Genomic DNA, 18633 nt, shown 5'->3' on the forward strand with positions numbered 1-18633 from the left:
AAAGACTAATATTTTAAGTAGCAACAATCAATTCTTTACTCACAGAAAAATATTTGTGTTACGATAATAATAAATGCAAACATCTTTTAAAACATTCTTAACCATGAAGTTAACTCAAAATGCCATCAGTTAAAACTTTGGTAACACCGAAATGCTAGTTTCTCATTTAGAAGATTTAAATGTTTAGTTTTTCTTTAATCACTTAATCTGATTAAATTTCACTGTATTTCACTGCCTTTTCCCCCTCTTCAAATTTATTATTACATCATAAAACAATAAGAAGGCCAACTCACTGTTGTTGGATTTTGCACAGAAAAAAATGTGATTCAATTATCAAAAAAATACATGTAGGAAGGGGTCATAAATCCTTGTTTGCAGGATACCTGACTCTGGACAGTTCCACATTATACTAGTACTAAGAGATAGCATAAAAAGAACGTCAGAATAAGTAAATCAAACTTTACCAAAAAAAGTAGGATAATCAATTTTCATCACCTACTTGGTTCTGTAGCCATCGTTCTCACCTTCTTTGCTTTCTCCTCAGGCTTCTTTCTCTCTTTCTCAGCTTTTGGTTGAAGGAAATACTTGTAGGCTGCACAAGACCAACAGGTGTGAGGTACTCTTTGTCTTCTACAGCCCTCATAGGTGAAGAAAGTTTCAGCACAAATGGTGACCTACCAGCAATGATACTTGCAGAAGATTGTCCATGAGCTCCAAAATCACACTCACTTTCTGTTCCTCTGCGCAGTAATGTGGTAAAGGATGTAACCTGAAATTGGTTTTGTAGTTTGGCAGCACTAGAACTACATAGGTCCTGAAAAGAACTACCATCTTTCCTATTGGACTCTAATTGCAAACCACCCTGTGCGTAAACAGGTGGGTTTTCATTTTAGCCATGGTAAATTGTTTCCATACTGCAAGTTTCATATAACACAGGTGACAAAAACAGTCTCTCTCTGATATGTAAATCCAAACTACGTGATCTTCTGTGAAAAGGTTTTACAGTGCATCATTTACAGGATAGGAAGAAGAGAGATTTCTGTTCTGATTTAATGCCCTTAAGGGAACCTTTTTACTTTTCATCTCATATCTTGGAGTTTTTACTTCTACACAAAGTGCTTCTGTTAATCTTCCAGGACCATTATTATTTCTAGCCATGTAGGAAAGTCCTTGACTTTTGATTTGCAAAGTTACAGTTACCACTTCGTGGTAGGTATCCTTGCTAAAACCAGACTGATTTTTGAGGACAGGCAAATGTTTTCCTCATGATTTTGACAATTTAACAGAGAAAGGTGGTTCAGAGTCAGTCTGTTTTGCAGAAATGTATATTTACTAACTGTTCACAGAAATATCTTTTGTTGCAAACAAAGTTAAAGCCCACTAAGCAGGCCTCACAAAATGGACAGTGCAGTTTTCCAATTGTCCACTCTGCCTATTGACAAGAAAAGAAGAAAAATACCCATCATGTTCACTGAAAATAAATGAGTAAGAAATGATCACTAGAGTTATTTTCTCCTTTAGTCAAAGGGTGAGAGACTTCACTGTAGAAAGAAAATCCACCACAGATAATCTTCTGGTCAAAACTCTGCTTGCTACGGTTAACTAAGAAATCTGTAACACACATTTCAAAATGTAGGAGCTTCGAAATATGTTTAAAACTTGTCCAGAGATAGAATAATGCTGCAATACTAATGAAAACATTAGATTCTTAAAGCAGTGAAATCAATTTGCCATTTGTTAATCTGGAATTGGCAAGCACAGTTTCTCTGTTGAATTTTCTGAGTGCTGGAAATCCATAAACTTGCATACTAAGTACCGTGGAAGGAGATACCTTACAAAAAGAATATAGTTTTTCACTTTATTTACCCCACAAAAGCTTGAAATGGTACTTGTATCTTGGTGTATGTAGCTTTACAACACAATCTCTGCGCAGAGACCATGACAAATCCTTAATACTCTACAAGGACACAGTTATTTTCATTATTTGTAATTTTATGAATTTAATTTCAATCATGAAGTCACCTTTTCAAAAGAAAATACATGTCAAAAATCTTTGAACTCCTATGTAATTACGCAATTATTAGTACAACATATTTACACAACTATTAGTATTTTCAGTAAATATAGTAATCTGTCAAGAGAGACACTGTTGAGGATTGAAGTTATGCAGGTGTTTGTAGGAGCAAAGACCAGATGAGAAACATTATCAACTCCAGTCACACTTTATTCACTAATGTTTCTAAAGTGAGGTTGAGCCATGAATACAGAAGCTGCCCAACATTTCTGGTTTAAGCACTGCTTTCAGTTGCAAATGGTTTTCAAGGTAATTTGGGAAGACTGATGACTGGTACTTGTCTGATTGAAAGCTATACAAAATTTCAGTAAAATAAATTTTGCAGTTTCAGGAAAAAAAAACCTCATCAACTTGTGTGGAAAAAAAAGGTTATTTTTCACACACAATGCTAGAAAATGTTCTGGAAACACTTATCAGAGAAACTTACTCCTGCCTTGTGAGTTAAAACCTCAAAATTACATGAAGCACCAAAGATATGCCTTGTATCACACCTATGAGAATTTGTTTAAATCTGGACAGGTTTTTAACTTGGAGAAAAAAAAGATTAGTTAATATATAACCAAAGACCAGTTTACATATGAGCAAAGGCTTTCAAATCCTTCAAAATTCCTTGAACATGCACAATCTGTCAGTTTATGAGGCTGACCAATGTGTGCATATGCCACTACCAAAGACAAATTAGGCTCGTTCAGAGATTTACTCTCCAGCACTCCATTTTGAGATCACAGAGCACATAATCTCAGAATATGCTGAGCTGGGACTCACAAGGATCAAGTCCATCTCCTGCCCCTGTACATGGCCATCATGAAGAGTCGCATCATGTGCCTGAGTCTATCATCCAAATGCTTCTTGAACTCTGTCAGGCCTGGTGCTGTGACCACTTTTTTGGGGAGCCTGCTCCAGTGCCCAACCACCCTCTGGGTGATGCCAAGGGCTAGGCATTAAAATTAAGGGAATAGCACTTTCTAGTGACTTTATTGAGGTTTTCTGGCATGGAATAGTATCCTGGATTTTCAAGTGGAGAAGAGGAGTGATTCCTGAAGATTAGGGAAGAAAGCTAGGAGCCTGGTAAAAATGGGAATGCAAGAGACAGTAAGGAAGAAGAAGGACATATCTATGTCCCTTATGCACAGAGACTGAGAGATGAGGTGTGGTACCAAGGAGCCTGAGACTGATTTAGCATGAATTTGGCAATGGACTGTGAAAGCATTGACTCAGTAAAGAAGTAACAGCCTACCATTGGAGGAGGTGGCAGGGGAAAAATTAGCAAGATCTGAAAAGGAGCTGAAGGTACACAGATTTAATGTTGGACTGCATAAAGACGAAAAATGTGAAATGGTTAGAAAAAGAAGCCAAAACAAGTGATAAGTGATGGGGAAAAGAAAATACAATAAAGGCCACTAGCAGCACTAGGTATATATGTACAATTATTGAAGATTATCTATACACTAATATGTGCATGAAATCCCAGGAGATCAGTTAAGAACAGGGACAGATGGCGAAAGAGAACCGGCTGGGAACCAGTGGGTTTTTACAGCCTGCAAATAGACTTTGCGCTTATGTAAAATGATTTAGCTTTTGATTCAGGAGTCATACAGGAGAAAATAACACATGATCACAAAATTATTCAGAGCCCAGGAGGATCTGAAGATAACTCAGAATTGTTTAAAAACCGCACACATTTATCCATAAAATCACAGGATCTTGCCAGAGAAGCCAAGAGTTTGAGGCACGAGTTTCTAGGATATTAAATGACAAAATGAAGACAAAGATGTTGAAGGTGTTCACAGAGAATTGTGTTCTCTGCCTTTTTCACCAGAGGAGCACTGCTCCTCTGCAACCTTGAGTAAATATGTCAAGTCTTTTCTGGGCAGTCTATGGGTTTTGTATTTCCGGTCTCCTAGCTGACTCTCTAAGGTTTCAAATGCAGAAGGTAGAGGTAAATAGAATTCCTTTACAGTTAAGTATGAAAAGAATAATATTACTATCAATATTGAATCTAATTTTACTGAAATCCCAAATCTTCGTTTGCGAAGCCCAGCCATGATGATGATTTACTGAAATAATATAACAGGTAAAGTACTGTCAAAAATTGCATCCTTTTGATTTAGGATTCATGATTAGGCAATTTTGTAAAGTGAGAAAATACCTCATGACCCATAATTTTCAATGCACCTCCAAGATCAATGTTTCTCAAACAGATACACCATTCTGTTATTCATCATAGAAGAAAAAAAGACTGCTAATTTTAACAATAATTTAATTAATGTTTAACAAAATAAAATGTAGAGCAATACAATGAAGGAAAAGAAAACAATTTTTTTTTAATTTTTAAATGCTTAGCTTTACAGTCATAACATTTGGTTTTTCTTTGTGCATCAATTTCAGTGTGGATTTGTTAGAACAGAAGTTACTTAGAATATAGTAAAACTTAGACACTGAAGTCTAAGCAGAAAAGAATGCAGATGTCATTTGCTTATCACAATCAAAGACTCATCAAAGAATATCTGTAGGGCAAAAGAAAAGCACTGTTTCTGCTTATTAATATCTATGCAAAAACATTAACTTCCACGCCTAAAACAACTTAGAGAAAATACTCAACTGAAGTAATCAGTACAACAGGAAAGTTATGAGATGGTTTGTAATCTCAAATGAGCAGTTAAAACTCAAAAGCAGTGACACTGGCTTGTCATCAGACCTTTGAGTTTGTAGGATGGTATCTACTTTCTATTCATATGACATAATAGCACATTAAGTATAAAAGACAACACATGATATTCCAAAAACTGATCTCTTAACAAACCCTCAGTGTAGTTTTATGAGGAAACATGTTTCTTACTGATGCCAATTTTATGCCCCAAACAGGCGTGGAGAAACCACTCAGAGACAGAGTTTAGGTCTTTGAGTAGCAAGGCATTTATTGCAATACAACATTGGGGAGGCTCCCAGCTCACGCTGGACAAAAGAGCTCCAAAGTAGTAGTGAACATCTGGATCCTTTTATACAATTTTTGCTAAGCAATTGCATCATTATTCATGAATATTCATAATATTGCAACATCTAGTTTTAATATTCATAACAGGAGGAGTTAAGACGGAGTTAGGAGCGTGGTCTTCAATCTGGGGAGAAACATGCTGGTAGTTCCTGTTCTTTGGCCTCCTGAAGGGTCTTTTTCCTCCTCTTCATTGCCATAAACTTTTGACCTTTCCCTACTTTGGATGGTTTCCTTGTGCATTTGGCAGAAGTTCCTGATATTTGGCAAGAGTACCTAGGTCTTGGCTCATCTCTGTTTCCTTATCTTCCTCTGTCTCCCCTCCATATGCCTATTTTATGTGTATGTTAGCATCTTTGGTTCTCTCTGTTTCCCTGTGTACTTACTTTATGCCCTTTCTGTCAGTGTCCTGCATTCCTTAATGAGTTATTATCTCTGCTGTTCCTAAGACTTAGTTCTCTATGCTTTTGCTCAGAGCATGGATTCTAAATTAACTCTCTAATTCTCGTTCTGCTAATATCACATTCTTTTCTCAGGCCTTGCTCTGCTTCATAACTGTCACTGTCAAGATATATGTTAGTACTACAAGATATAGCGAGCAAGACAAAGCAAACCACAAAACCTAGATAATAAATATAATATTAAGCATTGACAAATAAGCAGAGGTGCCCATGACAATTTTTTGGACAAACAATACACTCATCTATAAAGGAGCAGGAAACAGAATTTATCACTTGTAGCATTTCTGCATACATTAAAAACAAAACAAAAGAAATCAGCATTTAAGAGGGAGGAAAAAAAATCTGTAAATGGTAGTGATAGAAGTTACTGAGAAGAATTCCCTCAGCTATAAGATGTCTGTAACATACAATAGACCTTGGCAGAAAAGTGTTCTTGAAACTTGTTCCCCTTAGTTATTTCACATTTTGAATGTAAAGATGCAAGAAAAAAAAAATCTACCTTTTCAATGACACATTTCACCTACTCTGGAATGGCATCTAAATTCACACTGCAAGAGTCCTGAGCAGCAGCTGAAGTTTGTGATGTCTGTTAAAAAAAAAATTACTGTATTGATATTTAACATTCATGTGAGATCTTTTTCTTTGAATACAGCCAGACGTCAGCTTCCCAAATTCAGTAAATATTAACAAAAGATTAAACTCAAATATGTTTATGCATTTTTTATTCTAAAAATCAGGTAGATGCTGTCAATAATTCTCTATTTCTGAATCTAAGGACATTGGACAGACTCCACAGTGGAGATGTAGGTGTCTGGAGGTGGTTTTGTCTTGTTTACAAGAACAGAGAGCATGCAATTACAGCTTTTCCAAGAATATTTGTAAAATGATTTCAGAAGCACTATCAATGGGCATAATTTTCCAGTTAAATCTGAAAAATGTAAGTTATAGTTTATAAGAAGACTGTGATCAGTACTGCACAAAGGACACACATAGTTTCACATTAATTTTCTAATGTTGTTTAGAATAACTAGCTGAGAAATCAGATAGTCTTAGTAACTTTAGAGTTTTTACTGATACAATGTGATCAACTAAATAGAAAAAAAATAAATCTAACACCCTATAGCATTTCACTAACTCATACTAAAATAAAAACAATTACCTAACTAAAGTAATAAAGATGGCTGAAAATATAAGGAAATTCTAGTGAGAAAGTCCTAAAAGCAGTTGTTAAATTTTATGAATATAGAAAATGTAGGCTCCTATATTATGGAATATAAGTTTCATTCTGATAAAAATTGAAAGTGGGACTATACATAGAAGATAGAAGCTTTTAGAAATTCTCCAAGTATTAACAGCAGACAGGTCCATCTACCATGTCTACGCTATTGTCTCCCTCCTATCTGTGGACAGTACCTGTACTTCAATTTGGATATAATTCTAATTTAATATAATTCTAATATAATTCTAATATAATTCTAATTCGAATATAGTTTATACTATATTTGTAACTTCAAAATTTGTTTTAAAATCTGTTCTACAATTTTTCTTTTTTACTCATATTTCAGCTGTGTCTTTGAGCAAAGGTCTAAAATTCATCAGGAAGTCAACATACTGAAAATATCATTCTTCTCATCATAGTACTATCTTTGCCTCCCAACACCTTCAGGTATAGTGTTAAAACACACTTTTTTATCTTCTGTCTACATAATCAGAGAAAGAGCTACTTCAGTCAATGATGGTGGATCTCCACTCACAACTAAAAGTGTCACCATGGGGCATGGTCAAAGATACCTCCTTCTTTCCACTACTAAAAAAGTGAATACATTTTTTTCATTAAATTAGTTGCAATTCCCACATCCCTCCCTAAAAATCACTTCAAACCATTCACAAAAAACACCCTCAAGTATAAAGCATGAAAATTATTCCAGGGCCTCAAGCTCTGTAAGTGGAGTGATTAAAATAAGGTTTATTAACAATACTAATTAAAAATGATCTTAAAAATAAGTTTTTTTCTGCATCTACTGGTTATAACCTTCTCTACTGCCAAAAAGAATGTTGTAGCATTACTAATGTGTTAATAAAAAACACCAAGACCTTCTTTTCTATTTGCTTCTTCACTTTGATTCAAGATCACCAGATGTAAGCACAGTCTTTTTGGCATATTCGGAAAGACTCTAGGTCCTTTTGATTACTAACTTCCATCATAAACCAGTAGGAAATACTCTGTCATAGTTTTATTCTGTATAATAATCTTTCTGTGTATTTTAATAAAGAAGATATAAATTACTAAATTGTATTTTAGCCTGGCAGGGCAAACCATACTTTGGACATACAAGATTAATTCCAAAGTGAGGCTAATACTTCTCCTTCATTTAAAACAAACAGCATTGGAGAAACTTACAAACTCACTCTAAAGAAGGTATACTTACTTCAGATAGTTCTTTTCCATTGCATTTGGCAAGGCAAACAGAATTTGCTATGTATTTTCTACAACTCCAGCAACGCAGAACATCAGCCTCTTGGTTATTCATTATTTCAGCTTGTGATATTTTGGCTCTGCATGTCAATTTGTAAAGACCACAAAACATACAATTTGGTCACTTGCTCACACCACCGCTTGTCTCTTGCTACCTTGAAGTCTATAAGTATTTTCATCACTGCAGAAGAGACTAATACTTTATTCACAAACATTCTTTGATCTTGTATAGCATACTACCTAGATGCTTTTAATAGTAAAGTGACACAGTTGGTTTTATTTCCAGGTTGCATAAAAGAATTAGAAAGCAACAACAACAAAACAACTAAAACCAAACCAAACAAAAGCAAACAAACAAACAAGCAAAAAACGTGTCCAATATTTAGACAAAAGACAAGGAACACCCCTTTTCACAGAATATGTCCATAGAAATAAAGCACTGCTATCCTAAACATTAAATAAGCATACTCACATCTAATACCACATAACAAAACTGAATGCCAACATAAAACCATGCAAGACAAAGACTCCTTTTACAATATGCCCCTGGAGGCTTGCTCCTTAGAAGTTTTTTTGTGTAGAAGGATCAACACTACTGGTGGCAACAGACTTTTTCACAGACCTGTATCAACCTCCCTGTGAATGACCTAAATTCACAGAATCAGAGAATATGCCAAGTTGGAAGGGGCCCACAAGGATTATCAAGGACAAAACAAATATTCTATTTTACTTTGTGTCTTGCTGTGTTCTCTGGTGTCTCTCTGGTCTTCTCTAACCTGTGTCCAAAGTCTTCCCTTTTTGTTATGCTTTCTTCAAAGGTCCTCCAGCTCTTCTTTATACCCACTTCTGTTTTTATCCTCTTGTGCTAGCTACATTAAAAAAATAAGAAAATCTTTTTCATCCACATCTCAATTGAAGCCCTATACTAGTTATGCTTATTCACAGTGCTAAAGCGCGCAGTGCTCCCTGATGGGGAAGCTGGAGTATAAAACTAAAAATCAGTATCAAGAGAATCTCTGTTCTACCAGTCCAAACATCTGATTTTGCAACTATATTAACTTTTAATTTTTATTTAGTTTTCACTAAGGAAAGAAACTCTGAGGCCTTCACTATAGGCTGTCTGAAGAGCAGTTTGCCTTACTGAGTCATATAGACTTTTGCATTTTCCCTATTTCTACCTTTCTTTTTCTGCTTTGTTTTCTGAATCAAAGACTATGAAACACACAGAGAGGTTACTCATTATTTTTCATTTATGTCTGAGGTCTTCAATCAGTAGATTTCCTACTTTTTCTACAAATTTATAGAGTCTGGAATACTGGATGAACAGAAATGTGTGCATAATTTAGACTCCTGGCCCAGTGTACATGCAGCTTTTAACAACCAGATCCATTCTAGGCTTAAAAACTGAAATTAAGGCAAACATCAAATATTTTCTTGCAATACCACAATAAATAAAAATAAATTTTTATTTAGAATCCATAATGTATTTTAACATAAGGTGGCCAAGCAGAAGGCCAGGGAAGAGACACTTAGGTAAAAGGTAAGAATCTATACTAGTAACCCGTCTTGTTCATGACAAAACGTGATGATTCAAACGTTTTAACTTAAGCAGGATATCTCTCAAGTTTTTACTATCCTACTTGTGTCAGTGATGCTTTCTGTACCAGACACATTTCAGAACTGGAATGCATAAAATTATGAACTCTTCTATGAATGATTTTTTTAAAAGTAAATCCACACTGATAAATTTTACAAGTACTTTGTATCACTTTGCTATGATAACATTAGGCATCATAGGGTAGTGAAAGAATGATTATCAGTTATGAATTTCTTTATATCACTCAAACACCTTAAACCAGTTCTAATTAATTCTTCATAGCTTCTTAACACAATTCTAGAATTAATTAGTTTTACAACAGCCCCAAATCTAAGTCCAACCAGAAAGGACTGAAAGACTTAATGCACAAGGCTAGCTCAGACATTCTTTTCAGGTACAGCTATATCCTCATCTATTCAAATATATTCTAGAAATGGTCTACACTTAGTGATATACACCTTACATATCTTTATATGCTGCATTTGTGTATTCAAATGGTATATTGAAGTCTCTACATACATTCTATTCCCCTCAGAAAAAAAGATGCTTTGCTATCTGTTGAACAGCTGCTTCATTTGAGGCTGATAATGCTCACTGGAGTAGGGTAAAAACCACTTGGTGTTAGACCCCTCAACAATCAAATAAAGGACTGATGAATAAATGCACTTGCTATATTTAAAAGACAAGGTTAAAGTAATGCAAACAAAGGTTCTCTAAGGATGACTGGCATTTGAAGTGATTTGAACATCCCTCTTATCTATATATCTTCCAAGCATGCGGTTTTTACTGCAAAATAGGTCTTTTTTTTTCTAATTTATTTTTACAGTTTGAAAGGTTCTTAGTTCAGCATATACTGTTGATTTAAAACTACACTTACATAAGAGAAATGAGTCTATAGCACAGGTTGTAATTTGTGTAACCAAGAATGCTGATAGTGAACAACATGGAAAAAAATCCAGCTCAAGTGGATACTTTTTAACACTATGTTACAGGAGGCTGCAGTGTTTCTCTGGCCCAGCAGTATTTAAAAAGGAAAATTCCTGTAGATCTATTAAAATTCTGCACACATGTGCCTTTTGCAGTTCTTACAAAGGACAGAAGAAACACTACAAATGCACGTTAACACATCGCAGAGGTTTCTGTTAGAGAACAGCAAATGAGATGTTTCTGATTTATCACATCAACATTGCCTTCTATTTTTATTTGCACATAACTTCAATTGGAACTCAAATAAAAGCATATGAACATAGGATTTTGAAGTGGGTTTGTAGTTAAATGCAGTTCAAGTGATTTGTCTTTCAGTAAAAAGTGCCAGCATAAAGATAGAAGTTTTCAATTCGGAACTCAGAAAACAGAGTCACCCTGAGTGGGCCTTTTCAGCTTGGCACTGGGCCATGTGTGTTTTGTCTGTACTGCTTCCAGATCAGTTCCTTTGTGTGAGTTCATGTTTGCCTCCAAAATAGCATGTAGACATATCTGAGTGTTAAAAAGCCTGTGCTCCTTGATGGATTTTGTTTGATGACCTTTAAATACTTTCCTGTGATTCAGGACCAGTAAAATCAGTACCAGAGTCCTAAGACTTCTTTTCCAAGTCGCTCCCAGATCCCTTTTTTGAAAATTATTTGTCTAGCTTTCTTTTAGAAATCTTTGATGAAGATTTCACAACTTTCCAAAACTATTTCATTACCTTCTTATCTTTTATTAACTTTTTCCCTTGCACCTAAACTATATTTTCCAGTAATTTCCATTATTTTCTGTGAATACAGAGAACAAAAAGGCTCCTTTTCTTCTGTGCAAGAACATTTAACAAGTTTAAACACTTATTATATATTATCTCCCCTTCAAACTTGTCTTTGAGCTAAATAAATCTTTCTCACTTTCCTCATAGATCATGCTTTCTTGGTCTCCAACTGTCACTGTCATTTTGTGAACTCTTTCAAATGGGTCAGCCATTCTTGCTGAATACAAGATGGATGATGAACTCTGTGAAGCTTCACTAGCACTGAGGAAACGAAACAGATTATATAAATTTTCAAGGGAAAAAAAGAATGAAGGATGCCTTTTTTTATCTAAATTTCTTGTAAAATTCAAATTGCGTAATGTATTAAGCTTTGGACATTTCTTCTTCAAAAACATTGCTAAAAAACTCCAATTAAAAATTTTTGAATGTTCAAAGCGAAGAACTAAAAAAAACTGTCTAAATTTGTGTTGAAATTTCATCTAGAATTTCAACTATCTCGCCCTTCGTTACCAAATACATAAAAATGAGAGAATGAGTACAGTAGCATAAGTGGTTATCAAGGTATTTTTGTTCAAAAATTACCTGTGATCCCTTCAGAACACTGCAGCCATCAAAATTACAATAATAATTAGGTTGCAGAGAGAAATTAGGGCACAGAAACTTAAGCATTAATTACTGAGAGTCTTGAAAAAGGTAGATGAGTGTCAGCTTTGAAGAAGCATGACAGAGAGAAGCTAGATGAGCTGTCCTAGCAAACAAGAGTCCATACCATAAGTTCCTGCTTACAGAAAATGAGAAGCTGACACTCCACCAGACAGAGAAACCTTCACGGAAGACATTAAGGTACACATAAAAACTTGCTGCTGATTTCTCATCTCCAAATTATTCCTTCTTAAAGAAACACTTGAAAAAACCCTACTTAAAAAGTGTTTCTCAATAAAGTAGCACTTATACGGGAAGACGGAAAAGAAAATGTAAAGAACTGTCTCCAGGCTGCCAAAGAAGAAAAGCAGCAAGATGCACGAAGAGCTGTGCCATCTGCTCCTGTGCCAGCTCCTTCTCGACTATGAACTGTTCTACCAGTTCTGCTACTGTTGTGTGATCAGCTTCCATATCATAGACCAGCAGCTGATTACAGAGGATGGACAGTGTGTGATACTCTTGTAGCAAGACTAACCCATGTAATTAAATGACAGTTAAAAAAAAAAGGAAATAATGCTACTTGCAAGGTATTGCTTAACTTGCTAAAACCACCTTCAGCATGATGCTGAAGTCAACAGGTGTTCAGGCACAGCTGGGATGTGGAACGTATAAATAGCTGTGACAGGGAACCGACCCAGCGGGTCTACAGACACAAGGGATGGGCGCCTAGCCGCTTTCTTCCATGAGATCCCATGAGACCAGCACTGCTTGTTTCATGCTCTTGCACGTACAAACATTACCCGTTTCACAGAATAAAGGATGAAACAAGCAGGAACACGGCGCCTTGTCCCAGCGTAACGCGAACTCCTGGCCGTAAGTCACCAGGGGGCACCGCCGCAGGTGCTGCAGCCGCCCGCGGCCGCGCCGCCGGTGCCCGGACACCCCTGAGCCCGCCAGGCCGGGGGCGGCGGTGCTGAGGGGCTCCGGGGGAGCGGCGCTGCTGCCGCCGCCGCGCCGGGCGCCCCCTCGGGCGGGCGCTGGGGTCTGCCCGACTCGGGCGCTCCGGGCAGGCGTCCCCACAGCTCCGCGCTCACTCCGCAACCGCGCCCGCCCAGCCAGGGCCCCGCTCGGCCCCCCGGGCAGCGGCGGAGCGTCCCGGCCCCACTCAGCTCACCGGGCAGCGCAGAGGAGGTGACGGCGCTGGAGCGGGCGGGGATGGGGTTGCGCAGTAGCAGCTGCTCCTGCGAACGGGAAGAGACGGGAGACAAACGGCGGCGGAAAGCGCTCCGGGAGCGCGGCCCCTGCCCGGCCGAGGGAGTCACCCGGTCCTCCCCGGCAGCTGCCGCGTCCCTCGTCTCCCGGGAGCCTGGGACTCCGCCGGCTGAGGGCCAGCCCTGCTGCCGCCGGGAGGAGGGCAGTGCCCGCGCCCTGCCGAGCCCTGAGGAGGCACGTCCCGTCGCCTCCTGAATGGCAGGGATGGAGCCGGGGTGGGATCGGCCCTGGCGTCAGGCTGCGACCGTGGAGAAGAGGGATTTGGGAGAACTAAACCAAAACTTTTCAATAGGCACTGGGACAAAAAAAATGCTTTCTCTCAGGCCCGACATAGTACAGTCAAAGAGAGGGACCAAGGACATCAGAGACACCGGCAGGTGCGAGCCAGCCGGTAGTGCTGGGTATCGTCAGTAGCCCCTGACTGTTTTAAAGGGCGGTAAGAAAAAGAAGGAAGCTTTAAATGAAGTGAGGTGGGGGAACAAAGGAAACTTATGAGTCGTTGTAGGGAATTTCTGCGCGTCACGGGGGACTGCGTGGAAGGAAAGGCAGCACGGCGGCCCTTTCGTGAGCGTCTGTACCGCGGCAGCGAAGGGACACGAGCTGGCGAGTCCCAGGGGCAGTGTTTGCACCTCCGTGGTGTTTTGACCTCTTGCGTTTTGCCCTCTTGTGGCGATACTGTGACTAGAACGGGAGATAACATGTCCTCGTAGCTCACAGTCTGTTGATGGTTGCTGCACTTCAAACAGAGAGTAAGGAAGGCTGGAAGATTACTGAGGAAAATAAAATTAGAGTCCGTTCACCTGTGAGGGTGATTGAGTACTCTGAAGCCTCCATTTCACTCTTTCTCCTACATTTATGGTATATAATTTCTGTGATTTTCCTTGCATTTCAATGTCTAACCCCTGCATCTGCCTGATGCAGAAATTAAGTTCAAGGTAGTGTATATATGATATGCCTTTTACTGGGATAACCTCTTAAGTCATGGTGAGCATTTAAAGGATCAGCGCCAAACTGGCACACAGCAAGTCAGAAACCAGAGAGTATCTTTGCTGTTCTGTGACAGGGATTGTATATCAGGAACACTATACTGAAGGCTGTATGCAGGGCATAATTGAACACTGAAACACACTGCAGGGCTGTACTGATTTGTGCATATACTGTTTTCATGTTCATGGCACATGGACAGTATATCCAGTTCACAGGCACTCTATGAGCATCTCTAACAAGTGGTATGTTTTCCAATATTCACACCAGGCATGCATTGTTTCCTTTTCAACAGTGTTGATGTAGCTGCCTAGGAAAAGGGATGACCTGATTGTCATTCCTGTAGAGCTCCTTTCTTTACCAAAATGTGTCATCTTCAATAGAAAAGGTTACATTTTCTGCAGCTATTCAGTAATGCACTAATGAATACCCCAGGCATTAACCCAGTTTTGTAATCCCTCATTCTTTGACCCATTAGGCTGCTCCACTAGCTGGGATCATCTCCAAGACCTGCATATCTATTATTTGGTCATCTGTTCTCGAGGAAAATATTTTAGAAAATGGCCAAAGAGGGAACATTAGAACAATTGACTGAAGCAACAGAAATTGTTGGGTAGAACTTTCGGGACTTGATACTGAGCACAGGAGGAAAATTATTGTTGCCACTACCCATTCTGTTTGTTTTTTTTGTTTTTTTTTTTCCTAAGCAACTTGCACGCTTAAACAGATTTGTAATTTGGAGAAGCCCAGTGAGCAACACCAGCCTGTTTCACCCTTCACTAGGGGATTAATTGCTGGATAAACTTTGGTAACAGTAGGCACTACAATAGCCATAAAGAACAATATTTTTACTGTATGGAAATTATCATATTTTTGTATTTCATTATCCTACTGAAAATACAGCTTGACTTTCAATCCAGCACATCATTGAAAAGCTTTTCCAATTACAATGTAAATTGTAAGAAATGACATTTAATTCCCTTGCACTTGAAGATAATGGTTTATATTTGATTTGTATATATATTTGATTTGTAAACCAACTAATTTGAAGTACAGCGATATGATAGGAACTTTACAGAAGTTAGTGGTGGCACTTATTTCCTTTTTAATCTTACACTTTCTATGAAAAGAAGATTATCCTTGGTAATAAATTTGTAATGGTTTGTATTTGATTTGTGAATTCGTAAATTCGTACTTCTACAAGAAATCTAAAGCCTGTATAAAATATGCATCAATTAACTAAACATTTGCTTTCCTTTTACTTCTTTTTGAAAACCAATCAAATCCATCTGAAATTACTCTGTGTGGTGATATGGTGGAATATAGTTAGGGAAAACATTTTTTAAGTCACTTAGGACTAGACCTAATAAAGGAATTTTTAATATAGTTTTAGCTTGTGATTGCTTATTCCCTGGAATGGAATCTAGAACTGTGTTAAATGTAGAGATCCTTTCTGTGCTTCAGAACCCCACTGGTCAAGGAATCTTCCTGTCCTGAGAGAGGATAAAAGAAAACACTATAAAGAAGAAAAATAAAGTAAGTCAGTGAACCTGATTGTTTATCACCTTTGGGAGCTAGTTCCTAGAAGTAAAACTAAAATGGAAAAAAGACCTAAAGCCACTTCTCTCTTCAACTTGCTTATTTATCTCCCATTTTGCATAACTTGGGAGAACATGCTAGTTATCCAGCTAAAAATAAAAGCACATATTCTTTTTCTCCATGGTGGCATGGCTTCAAAGAATTTGTGATCTATGGGACTATATGGGATGGAAAAGATGCCCAAAGAATTGTGGAGCTCACATGGGGAAGGGAATTCCAGGGATTTTCAAGGATGAACTTAAGTGTTTTACACCAAATAGACATGTAAAATTACATCAACAACCCTTTGAAGAGAGTTTTTTACTATTTTATATTTAGTTGGTGTAAATAATAAGGACATTACAGTTAGAGCAATCATTGTAAATTTTAATCAGGACTTTTGAATAAGTTGATTCATTTTAGATTATTTGTAAAGAGAAACAAAAGTGTGTCTTCCAGTAAAGGGCTTGACTTGAAGACTGAGCTTAGATAAGCCAAAGAAATTCATGCAGTCTGAACTACTAAGGAATTTGGAGAGAATATCTGAAAGTGAAGTTAATTTTTGTTAAAGTAACAAGAATTTATATCCAAGCAGGGAAAATGCTTTCAGAAATAAAGCTAGAATGAAATGGATAGATAATTAAATAAGTATTTTAGACAGATCTTCAAGGAATAGAAAAGAACAGAAAGGAATTAAAAAATTACTGATCAGCAAATATAATTATTTTTTTTTTTTTAGAATGTGGAATGGCAATTAAAACTGCTCAAACTGAAGCTGGATTAGATCTTGTGAAGAATGTTAAGAAAGTGCTTTGTGTGATTTATGTGTTATATGGGTGTGCACTTGGAGACTGTTGGCAAGAATTTCTGTTATCAGCTGGGGACTCATCAGATGAAAGCAATAAGGAGGTAAAGTATTGGAGTGTATTAATTGGTCACAGATTGTCTGTGCATTGGCTGTGTGATGTAGCTCTGAAAAGACAAGACTGTGCCCTGGACTGTGGGTATATTTCCAGTACATAAAGGTTCAAATCAATACTCTGGTAATTCTTTATTTGAAATAATGCAGGGAATGATAATAATAATTTTTTCAAGAGATAAATTTGGACTAGACTATTGTGGCAGCTTGAGCCACATTTAGAAATCCAAAATTATATTTCCAGGCTTCCCCCCACCCCTTCCCACAATTTATCCTAACACCGGAGAGAAACTTTCAGACCAGAGGCTTCTGTAGGTAAAGAGGGAAGTATATACATTTATTTACACTAATAAATACTATACAAACTAAAGGCAACTATATATATATTACATTTCTATCAATCAGTCCTTTCAAGCCCCTCCTTTAACTTTAGTCCAGGAGCAGCTTTTCAAGGCTGATATGTAACACAGTCTTTTGCTGTGGGAGTGTTCTGGGCTCCCGAATGCTCCCCCCTCACCAAGTTCCAGTTGTTTGTTGCAGTTTCTCTCCTCACGAAGATAGCTTTGAGTCCTTGCTCTTCTGCTGCTGGGGATCTCTCCCTCTCGGTTTCCCAATTCGGTTCGTAGGCTGCTGCAGTGTAGTTTAGCTTATCAACGTACGCGTCCTGGAATCTTCATTCCTCCATGTCAGTTCTCGGCTGCCCCCGGTCAGCTTCGGCAGGCAACTTCCAAGCTCTTGGCTCACCTCCAGTTTCGCCTGGGATTCTTCTCCCAAGCACCAAGCTGATTTATCAGCCCATCCACTTGGCTCTGCTCAAATGCTGAGCCTTAAAATCCACCCCCCACCAGCCTAAATGCACTGGGGGGGGGAAAGCCCCCTAGCCTTGGCCACAGGCAGATTGGTTCAGTTATACACTGTCCCAAGCGTCCCTCAGCTGCGGGGGGGGGGTGGGGTGGGGTGGAAAGAAGACCTGGCCTCCTCCCTCTTACCTCAGGTGCTGTGAAATTCTTCTTTCACAGCACACACTCCAAATGCTGCTTCTAACTCTAGCCAAGGCTGAGTTGGGGGGTCGCAGGGCCCCTCCCCTCCCGGAGGGGAAGAGAGGGAGCCCAGCCACCCCCTGGCCTTGTCCACCTACACGCAGCAGGCACCAACCACCAAAACAACCAAGACAGAACTGCCAACCCCTTCTGGTGCTGTGATATATGATTTTGAGCAGAAGCAAACAACATGAGTGGTGATTGGCCCTCCAGGGAACACTGCCCTGGCACCCAATCACCTCTGAGCCCCCCCAGCCTCTCGGGGGGGGCAATTTCAAACTGTGACAACTAGGAATGAAGAAGTGATACTAAGATGATAAAACTGAATAGAGTCTGCCTTATGGAAAGACAGAAAGAGCTTTGCTTATTCAGTTCAGCAAAACAAATGCTGAGAAAGGTTTTCCTTGATAGGACATCAGTGAGGAAATAAAAGATTATTACAGCCTCATATAGCCTAGAATATCTATATATGTGGATGGTTGTCTTTATATGATAAAGAATGATGTACGCTCTTCGTGAGGTGGAAATCAAAGAGACTTTATTTGAATTTCGTTCCTCCTTTTATCCCCTAAAACCATGTGACCTTCTAACCAATGGGGTTGTCTGTCCCTGTGCATGTCCTTTGGTTCCCCTGCCCCTTGGACACGCCTCCTACATGTATATATATAAAAAAAACAAATTAGGAATGAATTTGCCAATAAGAAATTTTAAGTGGAAATTGAAAAGTTGTAGTGGTGCTACCAGGGAGATTAATGAAAAAGCTTCCCAAGAAAAGTGTTGGGGAAAAACACCAACTAACTTGAAGTACAGCTCTATGATATGAAGTTTACAGAAGTTGGTGGTGGCACATTTTTTTT

At 38.4% G+C, this 18633-nt stretch overlaps 1 protein-coding gene across 1 annotated transcript; it reads right to left on the reverse strand.

Annotated features, from left to right (window-relative positions):
• Positions 1-481: 481 nt before the first annotated feature.
• RNF180 (ring finger protein 180) lies at positions 482-13343 on the reverse strand. The gene is given in 8 exon segments (XM_051788087.1): positions 482-1011; positions 1014-1312; positions 1314-1432; positions 6027-6113; positions 7957-8083; positions 8734-8868; positions 11478-11602; positions 13158-13343. Coding segments are annotated over 5 exon segments (1137 nt in total). The 5' UTR covers positions 8059-8083; positions 8734-8868; positions 11478-11602; positions 13158-13343.
• Between the last annotated feature and the right edge of the window lie 5290 nt (positions 13344-18633).

This window comes from Manacus candei, unplaced genomic scaffold, assembly GCF_025592945.1.
Source record: "Manacus candei isolate 608988 ecotype Guabito, Panama unplaced genomic scaffold, ASM2559294v1 h1tg000024l, whole genome shotgun sequence".
Taxonomy (NCBI): Eukaryota; Metazoa; Chordata; class Aves; order Passeriformes; family Pipridae; genus Manacus; species Manacus candei.